Genomic DNA, 15,657 nt, shown 5'->3' on the forward strand with positions numbered 1-15,657 from the left:
CCGCTACATTGATCGACGCAAAGTTAGATCCACAATGTTTACAACCCATAGAAGCTACAGATCTCCTGTGCTATTTGGTTATCGATACGAGTTATTACACAAAGAAACAGTTCAAAGCTTTCAAAAGCTTGGAGGCCTACAATCAGATGGTTTCGGGTTTTATTTCCAGTGTTGAAGGCAAAGTCATAGGTGAAAAATTCGTGGTGATCGGAAAGGTGAGACATTCTCAACGAATGAATGAGCGACCATTTGCAGTTTGGATTATTACTAATAAGGAGGGAACCGTGTTATCAGCCCATTGCCTTGGTTGTAAAGCTGGACTAGCTGAGACTTGTTCACGTATTGCAAGTATTTTATTTCATATCGAAGCTTCAACGAGAATTAATGAAACGCTGGCATGTACTCAAGTAAAGTGCACGTGGTTGTTACCGACATATGTGAGTGAGGCTCCTTATGCAAGGGTCAAAGATATCAACTTCAAGTCGGCGAAAAAGTTGAAAGATAACTTAGATGCCTGTATTGAGGGACTATCAGCAAACTCTCCACCTTCCTTATCAGCACCTTGCACTACAAAGAAAGCTAAGGTCTCGACAGAACGGGTTACATCTGGAGGAACTGAGCTTAAACATTTGCTTGCCAAAATAAATGAGTGCAAGTTCAAACCTGTTGCCTTAAGCTTGATTGAACCCTATTCTGAACAGTTTATCATGAAAAGTAGAAGTATCCCAACCATTTCTGACCTTTTTGATCCATGTAATTTTGACTTGTCATATCCAGAACTCCTAGAAAAGTGTGAAAATATTGATCTGACTATTTCAGAATCACAGGTAGAATTAATTGAGCAAGACACCAGGGAACAGGCTAAAGGAAATGCATTTTTCAGGCACAGAGCTGGGCGCATTGGTGCATCTCTGAGTTGGGCAGTAGCTCATACTAACCCTGCTATGCCATCACAATCCTTAATCAAGTCCATCTCATATCCTGATCTGTTCAAAGTTACTACTAAAGCAATCAGTCATGGCCGCAAGAATGAGAGTGCTGCAGTGAATGCTTATGCCAAGACTATGCTAGAGACTCACAGAGATCTGAAAGTTGAACAATGTGGTATGATAGTGGATAAACAGCACCCCTGGATAAATGCTACTCCAGATTTTTTGGTATCATGTTCATGCTGTGGGAATGGTTGTGGAGAAGTCAAATGCCCTTACAACATTGAAAACTGTGACCTTGAAAGTTATGTGGAAAAGAAGAATTCATGTCTTGAAAAGGTCAATGGAAAGGTACAGCTCAAGAGAAATCACCAGTACTTTTTTCAAGTACAGCAACAGTTGTTTATCACAGACTCTCAGTATTGTGACTTTGTTGTGTGCTCTTTTGACAATAACAATCAAACAAGGTTTTTCTTGGAGAGAATTTACAAGGACATTTCACACTGGGAATCAGTTCTTCCAAAACTCACCAAAGTGTGGAGATCTTGTATCCTACCTGAAATCTTAGGAAGATGGTACACTAGGAAGCATAAAATTGCTGCACCTGTACCAGCAGGTGATATAAAGCCTGTTTGCTACTGCAGAAAACCCAAACCAGAAGAAAGCACAGTGCCTTGTCAAAACCCCAAGTGCCCATTCATTGAGTTTCACCTCTCATGTTTAGGGATATCTGATCCCTTACCCAAAGTATGGTACTGTCCAAGCTGCCAGTTACTTCCAGAATGTAAGAAAGCCAAGAGAGTTACTAAGATCAAGCCTGATTGTCAAAAGAACCCTGATTTCGATGAAGCAATGAAATTACAGTCCATTTGTGTTTGCAAAGCTAAACCTGTTGTAGGGGAAAAGCTGCTGAAATGTCATAGTCAATGTCAGAGTGGGAAATTTTTCCATCTGAAATGTCTAAACTACAAGAGGATGCCCAATAACAGCAAGCTATATTGGGTCTGCAAAAATTGCAAAGTGAAGAAAAAACCTGCAGACAAGTCTTCATTAACTATCCCTACCACATGTTCTTCTTATACCACCAGCACTACATGTACTGTCAATAATCCATCAGCTTCAGTTGTGTCAGGAACTGAATATGAAAGTGACGAGGACATAGAAATACCCTGTGTGACTGAAAGCAGAACAGCTTCTGAATCTTTTGAAGATCTACATGAAAATGAGTCAAATAAATACTGTACTGGAGATGAATATGAAAGTGATGAGGACTTAGAAATAATCTGTGTGACTAAAGGTGTAGCTAACAGAATTGCATCTTTTGGAGATCTAGATGAGCATGACTATGACATAATCTCATCTCCTGATGGCTGGTTGGATTGCAAAATAATACAGGCAGCACAAATATGTATCAAGAAAGTGAATCCTCTCATTGAGGGTTTTCAAAGACCAACTCTTGGAAGAGTAAGGAACTTTGACATAATGACCAGTGACTTTGTTCAAATCTTACACACGGGTAATTCACATTGGGTGTGCATTAGTTCTATTAGTTGCACATCAGGATGTGTTAATTTGTACGACAGTCTGTATAATGACATTATTGATGATGAAGTTGAGCAGCAAGTTAAAGATCTGCTACCAGATAACTTTGTTGGCATTGAAGTCATACCAGTGCAGCAACAAATGAATGGCAGTGACTGTGGCGTTTTTGCTGTAGCATTTGCAACATGCCTTGTGTTTGAACTCAACCCTTCAGATTTTATGTTTGACATCCCAAGAATGAGACCACATTTACTTGAATGTTTGAGAGCTGGTGAAATCAAAGTTTTTCCACATTTTTGAATACATTTTACACTAAAAATGTTGTTTTGTTGTTTCATCCTAATCTCAAGAGTAGCAGTCATTAAAAAAAAATCCAAGAATAATGAACTCAAGCTATTTTAAGCTGCTGTGCTCAATAAACAGTCCTTACTGCCCCCTGCAAACATAATTCATATTTTAATTCATATAATTTCTGTAAATATATGAAATATCACAGCACAAATGAAATTTTGTCATTGTTGTAGATCCTTCTTGTAACGGAAGTATATTTTTTTAAATTATTGATCTTACACAGTGGTCATTCCCAGTCACTTGCTCTCTTTTCATGGGGTTATAATATTTCTTAAATTATACACAGACTCTCCACCCCATCATATCATTTCATCAGCTACAATATATGACTATAATAGTACTGTATGAAGTATGGAGCTAATCAAATGGTACAATGGGTGGACACAGGTTTACAAGAGCTGAACATACTTTAATAATTCTGTCAATAATTGGTACTTCATCCTGTCCATTGTCATTGTTCAAGAAATCAGTGGGAAGAGTGCTTTGTAGAATAGTATACTTGCGACGCAGCAAACCAATCACCCTCTCAACATATATCTGTACACTTGCTAGAGCTCTTGTTTTTTCCACATCAATAGGATCCAGCTGTTCCCTCCCTTTCGTGTAGGCTGGTATCATGAGTCTTGCCTGTTTGAGAGCAACACTTTCTGTGATTGTGAAACCCCGGTCTGCCATAACCATGTCACCTGGCAAAAGTTCTTCAAGTTTTTCTGTCAAGAACTTATCAGAGGTACGTCCTCCCCATGCCTCTGACACAAAGGAAATAGCTCCTTGAGGAGAAATACCAATCAGTACTTTGATAGTATTGTGATGCTTGTAGGATGAAAATGTCTGAGCTCGAGCTAACAAGTTTGTAGGCTTATCAATAAAAATCTCAAAACAGTCAATAACAACAGTGACTTTGGTTCCAAAGACTTGTTGGAAGCAAAGAGGCATTGTCTTCCATAGCTGGTGTCTTTCATGCCAGTAAATAAGTGGGGACAAATGCTGATCCATCACTGGTAACCATGATGCAAATATTCTTGATATTGTTGTCACAGATACTTGAAAACGATAGGCTAAGTCTTGATAAGGCATATTCAGTCTCAGTTTCATCAACACGATAATCATTTCCTGGAAAAGGCTAAGTTTTTGGGTTCTTCGTTTGATGTGGGGTGACACAAAGTCAAGGACAGTCATTAAGATATCCATTGAAGGCAGTCCAGAATAAAAGCGAACTTTTTCATCAGAATCAAAAAAATCTCGATCAATTGGCTTACATGATTCTTTGAAAAGGTATTCAAACTCTTCAGTTTGAGTCATAGCTTCAGATACATCAACTTGGGTTTGAGTTGAACTGTCAACGAGAGTTGAGCAAGTGTGGTCTTGAAATGCGCAATCGTGATCAAAAATATCCTCAGAAGAATCAATTTCCTTGGAAGATCCTTCTTTAGGATCACTGAAATCCACATCACGGACGGGAAGGCCACTGACATCGATTTTCTTTCGTTTCTCAGCTGCCTCGCGTTCTTGACGCTCGAGTGATCTTTTGCGGCGTTCCTTCGCTCGTTTAGCTCTTGCCTCTTTAATGTCGTGGTTTTCCTGTTGATATTTTGTCTTCCCGAGATTCAAAGTAGGAACCCAGTCGACGTTGTACTTATCCCAGGGTTTTGCAGATTGCCCTGACACGAAATGTCGTCCACAGACTCTTTCATTACTGAGGACATCCTTCGAAGTGATGTCGTCGCGGCTAATGGCGGCGATCCATCTTTCTCTTCGTTCTCTGCTTAGCTCTTCTGCTTTTTCTCCTTGGTTAGTGACTACTACTGTAATCCTATAAAACCCTATACCTTTCGTCTTTCCATTATTATGAAAACAATCAACCATAATACTATGAACCATGATGAAAAATATTCTAAAGCTTTGATAACACGCGAACAGTGTTTGAATTATACGACACCAATATGGCGGCGTAGCAACCGTTATCAAGGTATAGGTCACGTGGGTGAAAACCAAGAATAGATGTTTAAAATCACGTTAGTGAGAAATATAAGTGGGGCTACGATACTGTCGACTCACCAATCCAATCAGCAAGACAAAGAAAAGGAATATCCAGATCAGTCCATTTTCGTTAGAAAGCCAGCAACTTAACAGACAAAAAAACAAACAAACCAAAATAATAAAAAAATAATTTAACGGCAATATTAACAAATAATACATTAAATATATTTTTCGAAGTGTTGCTTAAACATCTTTTACGAACAAAAGAAACATTATTATTACTTTCATTACTGAAAGGTACATGTTTTACTTACTATTTCTCGCCGACAAAACTCTCGATTCCCGCTATGCCTGCCGTGATGCTCAAGGATAAGGTGACCACAAGTGCAGAAAAACCTGTGACAGAAAAGCCAAAAACATTCACTCCTGGCTTGCAAGAAAATATGTTTGAAAACGGAATTTAAAGTGCACCAAGGAGTTGAGTAGGGGTGTCCTAATGGTGCAAGAGGTTTGAGGTTGACTTCCAGAAGAGTCATTGCCGGGTGTGCTGTTGGGTAAGACAGTTCATTAAGGTTAATTACACTTAAGCGCACCAAAATTAGGATTTTTTTCAGATTTTCCAGCAGTGAACTAACTTCCACATGCATTGCAGGATGAGATTTAATGTTCCTATTCTTTTATGCCGCTAGAGCCGGGAAGGAGCCAGTCATTTCTTAGGTTTTACGCGTTCACATCAGCTTTTAGTTTAACCTCTTTTAATCCATTTACTTGCACACAAGTAAAAGAACTGAAATATGGTCTTACCCCATGTAGCTCCGTGGCATATCTTCATCTTGTTTGTAACGTTGTAGACTTTTACAACAAACAAGTAAAGGTAAACTCCCTCGATGAACATCCAACAGAAAGCGGCTGTTAAAAAGAACTGCTCAAGGGCTGCTACCATTACACATACTTTCTGGAAAGAAGGAACAATTCAGCTATCTGTTGCTGCGGTTAAGTAAAACCATTCGTGGGCAAAGAAGTAAAGCCCAGCCTCCATATACCATGGCTAATCATTTGGCCTTTAGTTACGCTAAGGCGTGTAGAATAAATATATTTTTCTGGCAAAATCGTGGTTTAATCGAAAACTACGGGCATTGCCTCATATGCAAATGAGAAAAGACAGAAAAGTCTGAAGAAACTTACAGTAACCTGGTTTAGTGTTCCTTACTTTGTTCTCAGTCGCACCAATCCCACCAAGAAATATGATTTGAGCTGCGCCAAGCGAAGCAACCAGACTAACACGGATCTGAGACAAAGGACCTCTCATCTCCCTAGGGCAAAGAATTCAAAGGATTGACAAGAGGAACAGAAGTGTCTGTGAGGATTAAAATTGTCTTCGAAAGAATAAACACTCTTAAGCAGTAGTGTCAGTGCATGATATTGAATAATGTGTGCCTTTCAATGTTAAATAACTTCCTTGTAAAGTACTTACGTGAGAAAAACGTAGCCGAGAATTGTCATGGCAATTCCAATCAGAGATAATGTCAAACCCATGTAGGTAAGAATCTCCAGAATTTTGTTGTCGGTCTGTGTAAAATATGTAAGATAGCACAAAACTAGGTACATATGCTTTTAGTATAAACAAAGTCAGATAAGGCCCTTCTAAAGTTTTTAAATGCATTTAATTTTTGTTTTTTTTATAAATTATGATACCCATGACCTAGCCCACCTCAGATAAGTCTTCATTGTAAGGTTCCGTGCCAAACTGCATCAGGACAGCAAAATGGGTCAAATGATTGCAGCTGCATTCCGTTTGAGATTCGTCCATATATTTTACAGAACAACCTTGTCCTGACCAGCCTACCGAGCTGCAGGAAAAAGCATGATTTCAAAAGGCTGCTAAAAGAGGGGAATTATTAAATTTATCGAAAAATTAAACTTATAAATGGATGCGATCGCGATGTTTTTGAATAACTAAGTTTTCAAGGGAGAGAGAGGGAGGCCTACTGCAGGCTAAAATCGCAGCCTACATTGTGCCAAAACCAAATGCAGAGCAAGTAGACAACTTAAACCACATCGCTACTTAATCATTGCAATCACTAAGAATATCAGCTACAAATTTCATACATTTGTATTATTTGGCTCATTTGAGTGAAAGAAATAACCTCTTGTTGCTGCAGTAATTAACAAAGGAAATAACTGTATTCTCTCACCTGCTGTCTGGTGTGTTCCAAAACACGCAGTCTCTTTTCCTGTTTGCGGCCTGTAGTTAACAAAATTGTATGATCCTAACAAGCTGAGTCTCTCAAAGGAAATCGAAACCCAATTAAGATGGGGAAGAGGGTGGAGAAGATTCAACTCAACTTTTGAAAGGGCTCTTTCCCTTTCTGTGTTTAACTATGCTGCCTGCTTGGCTAATGATTATTTTGCGTATTAATTCTCATATTCTCGCCCAGACACATACTCGTTTACGTTCTGAAGAAAAAAATTGGTAATCGAAATATCTGGTCCAGTTGCAGATACCGATACCAGAAAGGGTTCACTTAATTTATTTCCCTAAAACTCGTTTGTTCAGTATTAATGTCGTACTGATCCAATAGTCCTATTCTAAGGTGATGTGAGGAGCTTCAACAAGATGTATTACTTCCTGCACTTGCCTGAAAATTCCTGAACATTAACGTAACATTATGCGTCAGCCTCGTGGGAGGTGGAATAATTGTAGCAGACATTACGATCGTGTTGAGATGTCTACGGTGGAAGTCGATGGAGCAAGTTAGTCGCAAAATCTGAATTTGCGATAGAACTTTCAAGAAGATCATCCAAGGTCAAAAGAGAAAATAATACATGTAAAGATGAATCGTACATTGCGGTGTCATTGAACTAGTTAGTTTTCTCTTTGTTTTATTCTGTTGTTGCTGTTGTTGTTGTTGTTGTTGTTGTTTTTTTTTAAATATTTCTTAGTTGATTCATCATTCATTTCCTCTTTTAAAGTATAGGGAGGACTAGAAGCATGGAAAACATAAAGGGACCAAAAAAACATACAGAAAAACTAGGAAAAAACACACACACACAAACCTGCTTTTGTTAGTCGCCTGTTTAGTGTAAATATCATCAATTAAAAGCATTTTATAAAGACTTTTGTATAAAACTCCCATAACTAATTCTGAACCTGAAAATGAAAAACAACGGTAATATAAGGTGCTGGAAGATGAATGCTGTAAAGAAAATGTTTCAGGAACTCCTGTTAGATATGATAAATGTTGAATGCAGGTCATATTGAATACGCCTTAATGGATAGACTTAGTATAGAACGTATTTGATAGAAGAGTCCTTTACCAACCGTTCTGAAAGTTTCCCGATGGAATTTTAACAAAGTTTTTTCCTTCAGGTGCCTGAAGATCAAAATCACTCTCATTTTGATGGTAAACACGTCTGATTTCCAAATCTAGACACACAACGAAACATCACTCGGTGGGAATACGAACAAAGAGAAAAATTACACTAGTCAACTAAATCCAATACTTAATGACCCTAACACTGATAAAAAGACAAGTTTGGTTCTTTGGAGCCTTTTTGCACTTTGACTTCTAAGTAGAAGATGACCTGGGTGGGCAGGTCTTACCTCGGCGTGGAAAAAAAAATGTTCCTTAACGGCAAAGTCGTCTCTTTTGATAAGAAAGTTTTAATGAACTCACATTAAAAACAAAATGAAACAAAAAACAAAACAAAACAAATGGTACAGGCTAAAATGCCCTTTTTCTTTTTATTAACTTATCCAGATTGGCCCCTCACGCCGTTCATCGTATTCTGTGGTGATAAAAAATATTATCAATATAATTTATTTCATTTTTTTTTTAATTTGATTTTTTTTTTTGGACACAAAAATTTAGGGGTTTTTTTCCTACAAAACGATCACGACGTGAAAGTCGACACTACGACACTACAGGTAATAAATCTTTTTTTTTTCCCTTACCGATTTCTTGGCTGTTAATGCTAAGGTTTGGTGTTGTTTTATTGAGGTGATACTGAGCGTATTCCAACACAAATTGTTCAAAAGCGTATGTTGCTTGAAAAACCTCCTCCATTTTTTCCTCCTCTGTTTGATTCCCAAACGTGCCATTAGAAAATCTGGAGAGTGCCTCCTCAAACGCATCCAAAGCGCTCTAAAAAGGATTGATTCAGAAAATAAGTCAACGAAATCGTTGGAACAACACAAGAAAGTAGGTCATCAGTTTCTAAAGCACGGCGTTAATTTATATGAACGAAACTTATATTAGTACCGAATACTTCGAGTTGCATACGTTTCGATTCTTTTGAAAACTCTAACATGGTGAGCTAATACCTCAAAAAGTTTTAGGAAACTTATTGGAGGACAATTTCTTGAAGGAAAATATCCCCAAAAAAGAAATATGCATAATACCTGCATGGATCCCTCTCTTTCAATGTCAAGGAGGCCAATGGCGTTCAGTACCTGATAAGTAATAAATTTCCGGAAGCCAAGTATCAGTATTTATAAAAACCAGAGGCATGCCTTACTTTTCTGCATAACTTACTCCGCTTCTTGCCTGGCCAAGTTGTTTTACATCAGAATTTTTTTAACTATATCGGCGCGCGATATTGCTTATACATACTTTGAGGTCATCGATTTCATAAATTAATTAAAGCACGTACCTGAGAGTTCAAGGTCTGTGGAGCTTCAGCATTGTCATCATCATCATCGTTATCATTCGTTACTACTAAACTGTCTAAAAAAACAAAAACAAACAAACAAACAAATCAAGTATCTAGGTAGGCGATAAATGCAATTACTTCCATTGGACGACCAAAGAGGAATCTATAGGTCACCCTGTCACTGTGTCATTTGTTACATTTTCCTTAATCAGATGTTTAAGGAACTCTGTCTGCAGATGAAAACATTTTCAATCCATCCGCTAAAGTATTTCTATTCTCAGACACCTCACCTCCCCTAATGCTGATGTTTTGCAATCTCCTTCAGTTTGCACGCATGTTTTACATTAATCACAAACACAAAATCACAGCAGAGATGCGTGACTACTTTTTAAACATGGGAAATATGGCCACAATATACAGGGGAAATATGATCTATGTCAATGTCTCAGCAACTGCGCACCTACCCCTCCCATTACCCAAAACAGTCAACTGATAACAAGTTAGGATTAAAGTTGGGTTAGAGGTGGAGTAGGTGCACATTTGCTTAGATACTGACAGTAATCCCAAACATACCATTCAGTTTTGATTCAGAGTTGCACCGAATCACATTAACAGCAAAGATGTAACGACCGCTACAAACGTAATTGACCTGGATCCGTGTGTGAGGTAAATAACTGAATATTTCTACTGTAAAAGTTGGTGGAAATCGAAAGTAAAAGTCAAAATCACGACGGCACCGATTTCTGAGATCGTTAGACCCATAACAGTTCCGAAATGCATCGCACCATCTCAGTGAAGAATGATAACCCAAACCAACTGTGTACCAGATGTTGTTTGTTCCATTTTTCAGGTAATTGCAGGTATTGGAACTCTTTTTCCATAACGCGGTGTTCAAACATGGGGGCACTAAATATCAGAATAAAATGTTGTTTTAATGATTTTATAAGATTTTAAACATAAATCAATGATATATACACATAAATTCAAATAATAAACAAGTTCAATGATATATACACATAAATTCAAATAATAAACAAGTTTGGCAAAATAATAAACAAGTTTGGCACAAACCTTTTCCTGTTTTTCTCGATTGGCATTCTATGGAGGTAATCCTGATGGCGAATGTCTTCAAAAAGTAGTTTCTTCCGTATTTTGGTATACCGCAATACTTGACGTAAACGTGTTTGAAGTGAGAGACGTCATTCCCTCCTTCCCCTGTACTTACATCAAAGAAAGATGAACGGAGTCTATAAAACTTTAAGGAGCAATAGCTTTTCCATTCGGTTGTTTGATGAAGGCATATTGAAAAGTAATCACACCACAACTGTAAACACTGAGCAAAGTCACGTTTCCGGTATCCCCCAGAACTTCTTATTTTACAGTCAGCTTTTAACCAATGTTGAGAAGTGGCGTTCTTGATTTGCTGGCAGTTACCTCGCTTTAGCTCTGCGATGTTAAGCGATTCATAAGAATAACAATATTTTCCTGTTTCAAAGAAAAAACAAAATAGGACCCCTTAGTCCAAATAATACACACCCAGTGATATAATCTTAAGAGGCAGATTATATTTTAGCAAAGGGACTTCGAAAAAGTAAGGTGAAAAAGACAAATAGTCTTTTTCTGAGCCTAGTGGCCCAGACAGCCTTTCCCTCCCCTGGATGAGACGCTACTTCATCACAAGGTAACCCCCAGAATCTCATCAATCTTCCCTGGAAATTTGCCAGTAACCATTTATACTCTCAGGGGGAGAGACACACTGTGAAAGTAACGCGCCCTACCAACGAACACAAGACAAGGTCTAGAACCCAGACAACTCGACACGGAATCTAGTGTTCAGGGCCCGGTTGTTCAAAACCGCGATTAAACTAATCACCGATTAGGCCTAATCGGCGATTAAATTTCTTAATCGTGGGTTAGTTAATCGTTGGTTAAAAAACGGTTGTTCAAAGGGAGATTACTCGGTCGATTTACTAATCCGCGATTAAGCATAAAATGAATTATACTAATTAATTATAATTTATTTTGTGCCAGTTTACGTCATAAAATTGCCGGAAATTTATTTTTGTCAATATGGCTTCTCCAGCGAAGAAAGTGCGGAAAGCAAACTTTTCACCCGCTGAAATTTCCGTTTTAACGGAAAAATTTGAAGAAAATATGGACATTCTTCAAAGTAAATTTACCAACAGTATAACAAATGCAAAAAAAAAAACAAGATTTGGGAAGAAATCTCGGAGGCGGTAAACGCCGTCGGTGTGACAGCAAGATCAACGCAGGAAGTACGAGACAAGTGGAAAAACCTCCAGAGTCACGCAAAAAGAGAATTCAGTTCCTTTAAAAGTGAACAGAAGACGACAGGTGGTGGCCCTGCTTTCCCGAACCCATCAGAAGCCAGTTTAAAAATAATAAACATGTTCAGTGACACACCGTCATTTACTGGGTTACAGGGGTTTGAAACAGGTAAGTTTATAAATGGAAACATTATTGTAATACCTCTCAATGTCCATACCTTGCATAAAATGTATACTTCGCTAACAAACACAAGCAAAGTGAAAATTAACGGACTTTAGACTTTTGTTTCTTTCTTATTTTCTTTTACATGTACTCCCATGTAAACAAAAAAACAAATGGCGCCGAAAAGTCTGCCTCGGCCCACTCTTCTCTTCTCGGCTTCAAATACAATCTTCGGCCAACTCTAATCAATTAAATGTGGCTGCCTTTTAGAAAGGCAGTCAAGTGCAGTTCAAAACACTGCATTTCAACAGATTGTGGTGCTTCGTTATCTAATAAGACTGGCTGGTCCGTAGGTCCAGAAACTCTTGTCTTTGAGGTGGTGTCGAGCGAGGCCTCTGCCGATGAGACCCCTAATTCTGTTGCTGAGAAGCCCGACGAGTTAATAAGCAAACACACACAACTCCTTTCCAAAGCGATACCTTGCTCTTAATTCTTCGTCTGTATATCCATCTATCGTGAAACCGATGCTCCTAAACTCTCTTTGCTTCCTTTTTCTTCGCCCATCAACACCAACACAACCATACAACAAGTCAGCCATGTTGTGATTTTTATTTTTTAATCTGCCGATTAAGGATTTAATCCACCTAGCGAGCAGGGTTAGATTTAACCCTTGGTTTGATCGAAGGTTAGGAATAATCGGGCTTTGAACAACAGAAACTAATCGGTGACTTAAATTTAATCGGCGATTAGCCTATTTAATCGTGGATTAGCGCTAATCGCAGTTTTGAACAACCGGGCCCAGAGTATCAAAGAGGAAGAAGAAAGAGCGAAGAAGCTCACAGCAGGCAATATTTAAATTGCCAGGACTAAAATAGTCTAGATGCTCTTCTAACTAAGACTGTCAAAATCATTTTTAGATTTTTAAGTTTCGAGGCTCTTGGAGAGTTTTTTTTTTTGTTTTTTTTCCCAATATTTCACGATTTTGACACATTTTTAATCCACCATTAATTTCCTCGTGATTTCGTTGGCCACCTTACGTCACGAATGACCCCGCGTAGGTCGACATTTGCCCTACGATTATTTGCGTCGAAACAAAGCAAGGAGGAAAAAATATCATTACATTTCTACTATTTTATATGGAAAAAAAAACCAATTGAACGTCTAATGATAACGTTATTAAAAAGCTGGTCGCCAATAAGCAACACTGGCTTTTTAACTAGCGGTTTTTGCGCGATATGAGGATTAATTTTATTAAATAAATAAACCCCTTTTTTCCTTGCCAGTAGGTCGGCTGTTACTTTCTTCGGCTGAGAGATTGCCCTCCAAATTTCACCATTTCTCTTGAAGCTTTGCTTCCCGGCCAAGTATTCAGTTTATTTCACTTTCAAATCCGTGAACAATATCAATTGCGATACCCACTGCGCGAAGTGGGTCTAACTACTGAATAATTTTAAACTTCTTTATATTTAGAAGCGTTCGGTCTTCCTCACCTCTTGAACGAAAAAAAAATGGCATTCGCAAAGAAGATACATTGCCAAATGGATCTTTTTTGAATAAACTAAATTCATGCAAAATGAATGTTAAGTTGACCAAAAAAAGCTAATCTTTTCCTGCTCCTGGCTTAGACTCGGTTGACAGAGAACTAAAACGTATTCAAAATGTCTTTCAAGGCACGAAATAGAAAGCAAATACATTTCCCAGTATTGGTCATTTTCCTCTTCTTTCATATCGTCTGTCGTTAAAACTGACTTACCTTGAGCTATATTCCGAACATTCCAAATAACTGCAAAAGAAAGGAAACACAACCGCGGCAAAACATGACAAAAGTAAACCATTCTTTTTAATAACACGGCAGTGTTGCACTCGAGTCGTTGAGGCATTGCTCAAGTGGAAAAGAACAGGTGGAATTTTAAGCAAACAAACGATTTGATCTGAATATTGGGCCACGGCCGAATTTATTGTTCAGTGCTACCTGTCACCCTGACATGTTTTTCGTCACAGTCAATATCGATTCCCTTCACGGTTAATTCTTGAGGTAAATAATTTGGTATGCTTGAGAGACTGTGGTCTTATTTCCTCAAACTGCAATCACAGAAACACATTTTGTTAACCTTTCCATATATTATCAGTAGAGTATTCGTTTCCGTTTGGACCTGTTATAATTAACGCATTTTTCCTGGTGTAAGAAAAATAATTAGGTTGAATAGGAGATATAAGCATGATAAAGCGATGGAAGAAAACCAATATTAAGGTGTATTAGAAAGCACGTTTTAAATTGGTATTAATACTGGCAGTTATATGAATAAGTTAGTTTAAACAGCTATTTTAATTTGTAATTAAACCTTCGCCTTGAGGTAAATAATTTTATCTCCTAAAATCACCAAGATAGAGCAGTCCATCAATTCCAACTGACCTGAAAGTTCAGTATTGGTTGAGTACTAAACGGAAACATTACCTTATCATAATGAAAAAAAAAATATGGGTAATATAAGGGGCATAATGCATATTTGATAATGAAAAGAATGGCATATACCATAATTTAAACGTAGTCGAAATTGGCTTTATATTCGTCTAAGCGTTTTACGTTAGTTTTGCAGAACTTATCAGACGATTTATGCAACAATAAACTTTTTACACTGTCAGTTAGAAACTCTCACTCTACGACCATTCTAATCCAAATCAATAATAGAGGACTACATTGTATTTTTATTACCTCATGTGCTATGAAAAATTTTAAAGAAATAATGATTAAAAAAAGCAAAATCTTTACCAAATCAAAATTAGTTGAAGCAAAAAGGCTTCTTGAGCTATTGTATAGAAAGGAATCATTTTGCCGTAAGCGGCAGCTATCAAGCGTTCCCTGTAACCAGTATATTTAAGATTATTAGCTTTGTTGTAGAGGAAAGGTCCAATCGTGTTATATGTCTTGGTTCTTTCTACACAGAATTCGAAAATCGTGGCGTTCAAGAATCAATTCGCGTCGTTACCGGGTTGTATGAATACCTTATGGCGGCTGATTTTCATTTGTTTTCACTCAATCATTACGCGACCGTATTGTTGTATTGATTCCGTGTATTCGTCCTTGGAAACTCGACATATTCAGCCAACAATTATTCACAATTAGCCGATTATTTACCTTTTGTTTCCACAATGCTGATAAATAAATGCTAAATGTTCATCACATTTTCCAGATTATTTGCATTTATGCGGTTTTATCCGGAGGTAAATCTTCAGTATTATGTTTACATCTAAATTGGCTTTCATTTGGTATGAAAGCAGCGACTCTTGGATCACGTAGCTTTTGATCGGTTGATTTTTATTGAAGTTTTCACCCTACGGAGAAAAATCTTAGAGCGGTGGAAATTTGGTTCAAATAACAACGTAGTTTTATATTTAGTCTGGTGAGAAAATTTTTTTCTTTTTTTTTTTTATTATTCTTAACTTTTATACACGAGTTTAAAAATCAGCCACTCAGAATCTATTTATGGTGCTCCTAGAAGCAGACGAAGGTTTCGCTCATCAGGTGTTAAATAAGAAGAGAAAAATTAATAAAGGCAATTCATAAAGATGCGGTAATATTTACAGGAGTTGATTTAAGTGCTTCCAGACGTCAACAGAATCCATAAGCAAAATCAATAACTACAGCTTCAAAAGTCTGTAAATAATTTAGTAAGATCAAAGAAAACCTTGTCAGTTGAATTAAAGTTTTTTGTTAATATTTAGATGAATGGAATTTAGCTCTTTTGAACTA

General features: G+C 37.5%; 3 protein-coding genes across 4 annotated transcripts in view; 1 reads left to right on the plus strand and 2 right to left on the minus strand.

The window, feature by feature from the left end:
* Positions 1 to 2,969, plus strand: part of LOC113679896 (uncharacterized) — a 3,272-nt gene extending 303 nt beyond the window's left edge. Inside the window, exon 1 of the mRNA XM_089213926.1 lies at positions 1 to 2,969. This exon is cut by the window's left edge and continues 303 nt beyond it. Within this exon, the coding sequence (XP_089070052.1) occupies positions 1 to 2,771 (2,771 nt within the window). The 3' untranslated portion in view covers positions 2,772 to 2,969.
* The window catches only part of LOC149051353 (uncharacterized), a 15,595-nt gene extending 1,607 nt beyond the window's left edge, over positions 1 to 13,988 (minus strand). The window contains exons 1-16 of one of the 2 annotated variants that reach the window (XM_089213929.1): positions 13,660 to 13,988; positions 10,527 to 10,940; positions 10,029 to 10,361; positions 9,456 to 9,529; positions 9,205 to 9,255; positions 8,758 to 8,947; positions 8,125 to 8,229; positions 7,860 to 7,953; positions 7,442 to 7,532; positions 6,998 to 7,047; positions 6,514 to 6,652; positions 6,277 to 6,371; positions 6,013 to 6,115; positions 5,607 to 5,757; positions 5,117 to 5,198; positions 4,881 to 4,947 (exon numbers count right to left, since the gene is read on the minus strand). In XM_089213929.1, the coding sequence (XP_089070055.1) occupies positions 4,881 to 4,947; positions 5,117 to 5,198; positions 5,607 to 5,757; positions 6,013 to 6,115; positions 6,277 to 6,371; positions 6,514 to 6,652; positions 6,998 to 7,047; positions 7,442 to 7,532; positions 7,860 to 7,953; positions 8,125 to 8,229; positions 8,758 to 8,947; positions 9,205 to 9,255; positions 9,456 to 9,529; positions 10,029 to 10,361; positions 10,527 to 10,940; positions 13,660 to 13,786 (2,166 nt within the window). In that variant the 5' untranslated portion in view covers positions 13,787 to 13,988. The remainder of the gene's footprint in view (positions 1 to 4,880; positions 4,948 to 5,116; positions 5,199 to 5,606; positions 5,758 to 6,012; positions 6,116 to 6,276; positions 6,372 to 6,513; positions 6,653 to 6,997; positions 7,048 to 7,441; positions 7,533 to 7,859; positions 7,954 to 8,124; positions 8,230 to 8,757; positions 8,948 to 9,204; positions 9,256 to 9,455; positions 9,530 to 10,028; positions 10,362 to 10,526; positions 10,941 to 13,659) is intronic. The other variant, XM_089213940.1, reaches the window with a different exon arrangement.
* LOC149051354 (uncharacterized) lies at positions 3,045 to 4,817 on the minus strand. The gene has a single exon (XM_089213955.1). It carries the CDS (start codon positions 4,701 to 4,703, stop codon positions 3,180 to 3,182), a length of 1,524 nt encoding a protein of 507 aa, XP_089070081.1. The 5' UTR covers positions 4,704 to 4,817; the 3' UTR covers positions 3,045 to 3,179.
* Positions 13,989 to 15,657: the final 1,669 nt, after the last annotated feature.

The sequence above is a fragment of the Pocillopora damicornis genome, chromosome 1 (assembly GCF_964200805.1).
Source record: "Pocillopora damicornis chromosome 1, jaPocDami1.2, whole genome shotgun sequence".
NCBI lineage: Eukaryota > Metazoa > Cnidaria > Anthozoa > Scleractinia > Pocilloporidae > Pocillopora > Pocillopora damicornis.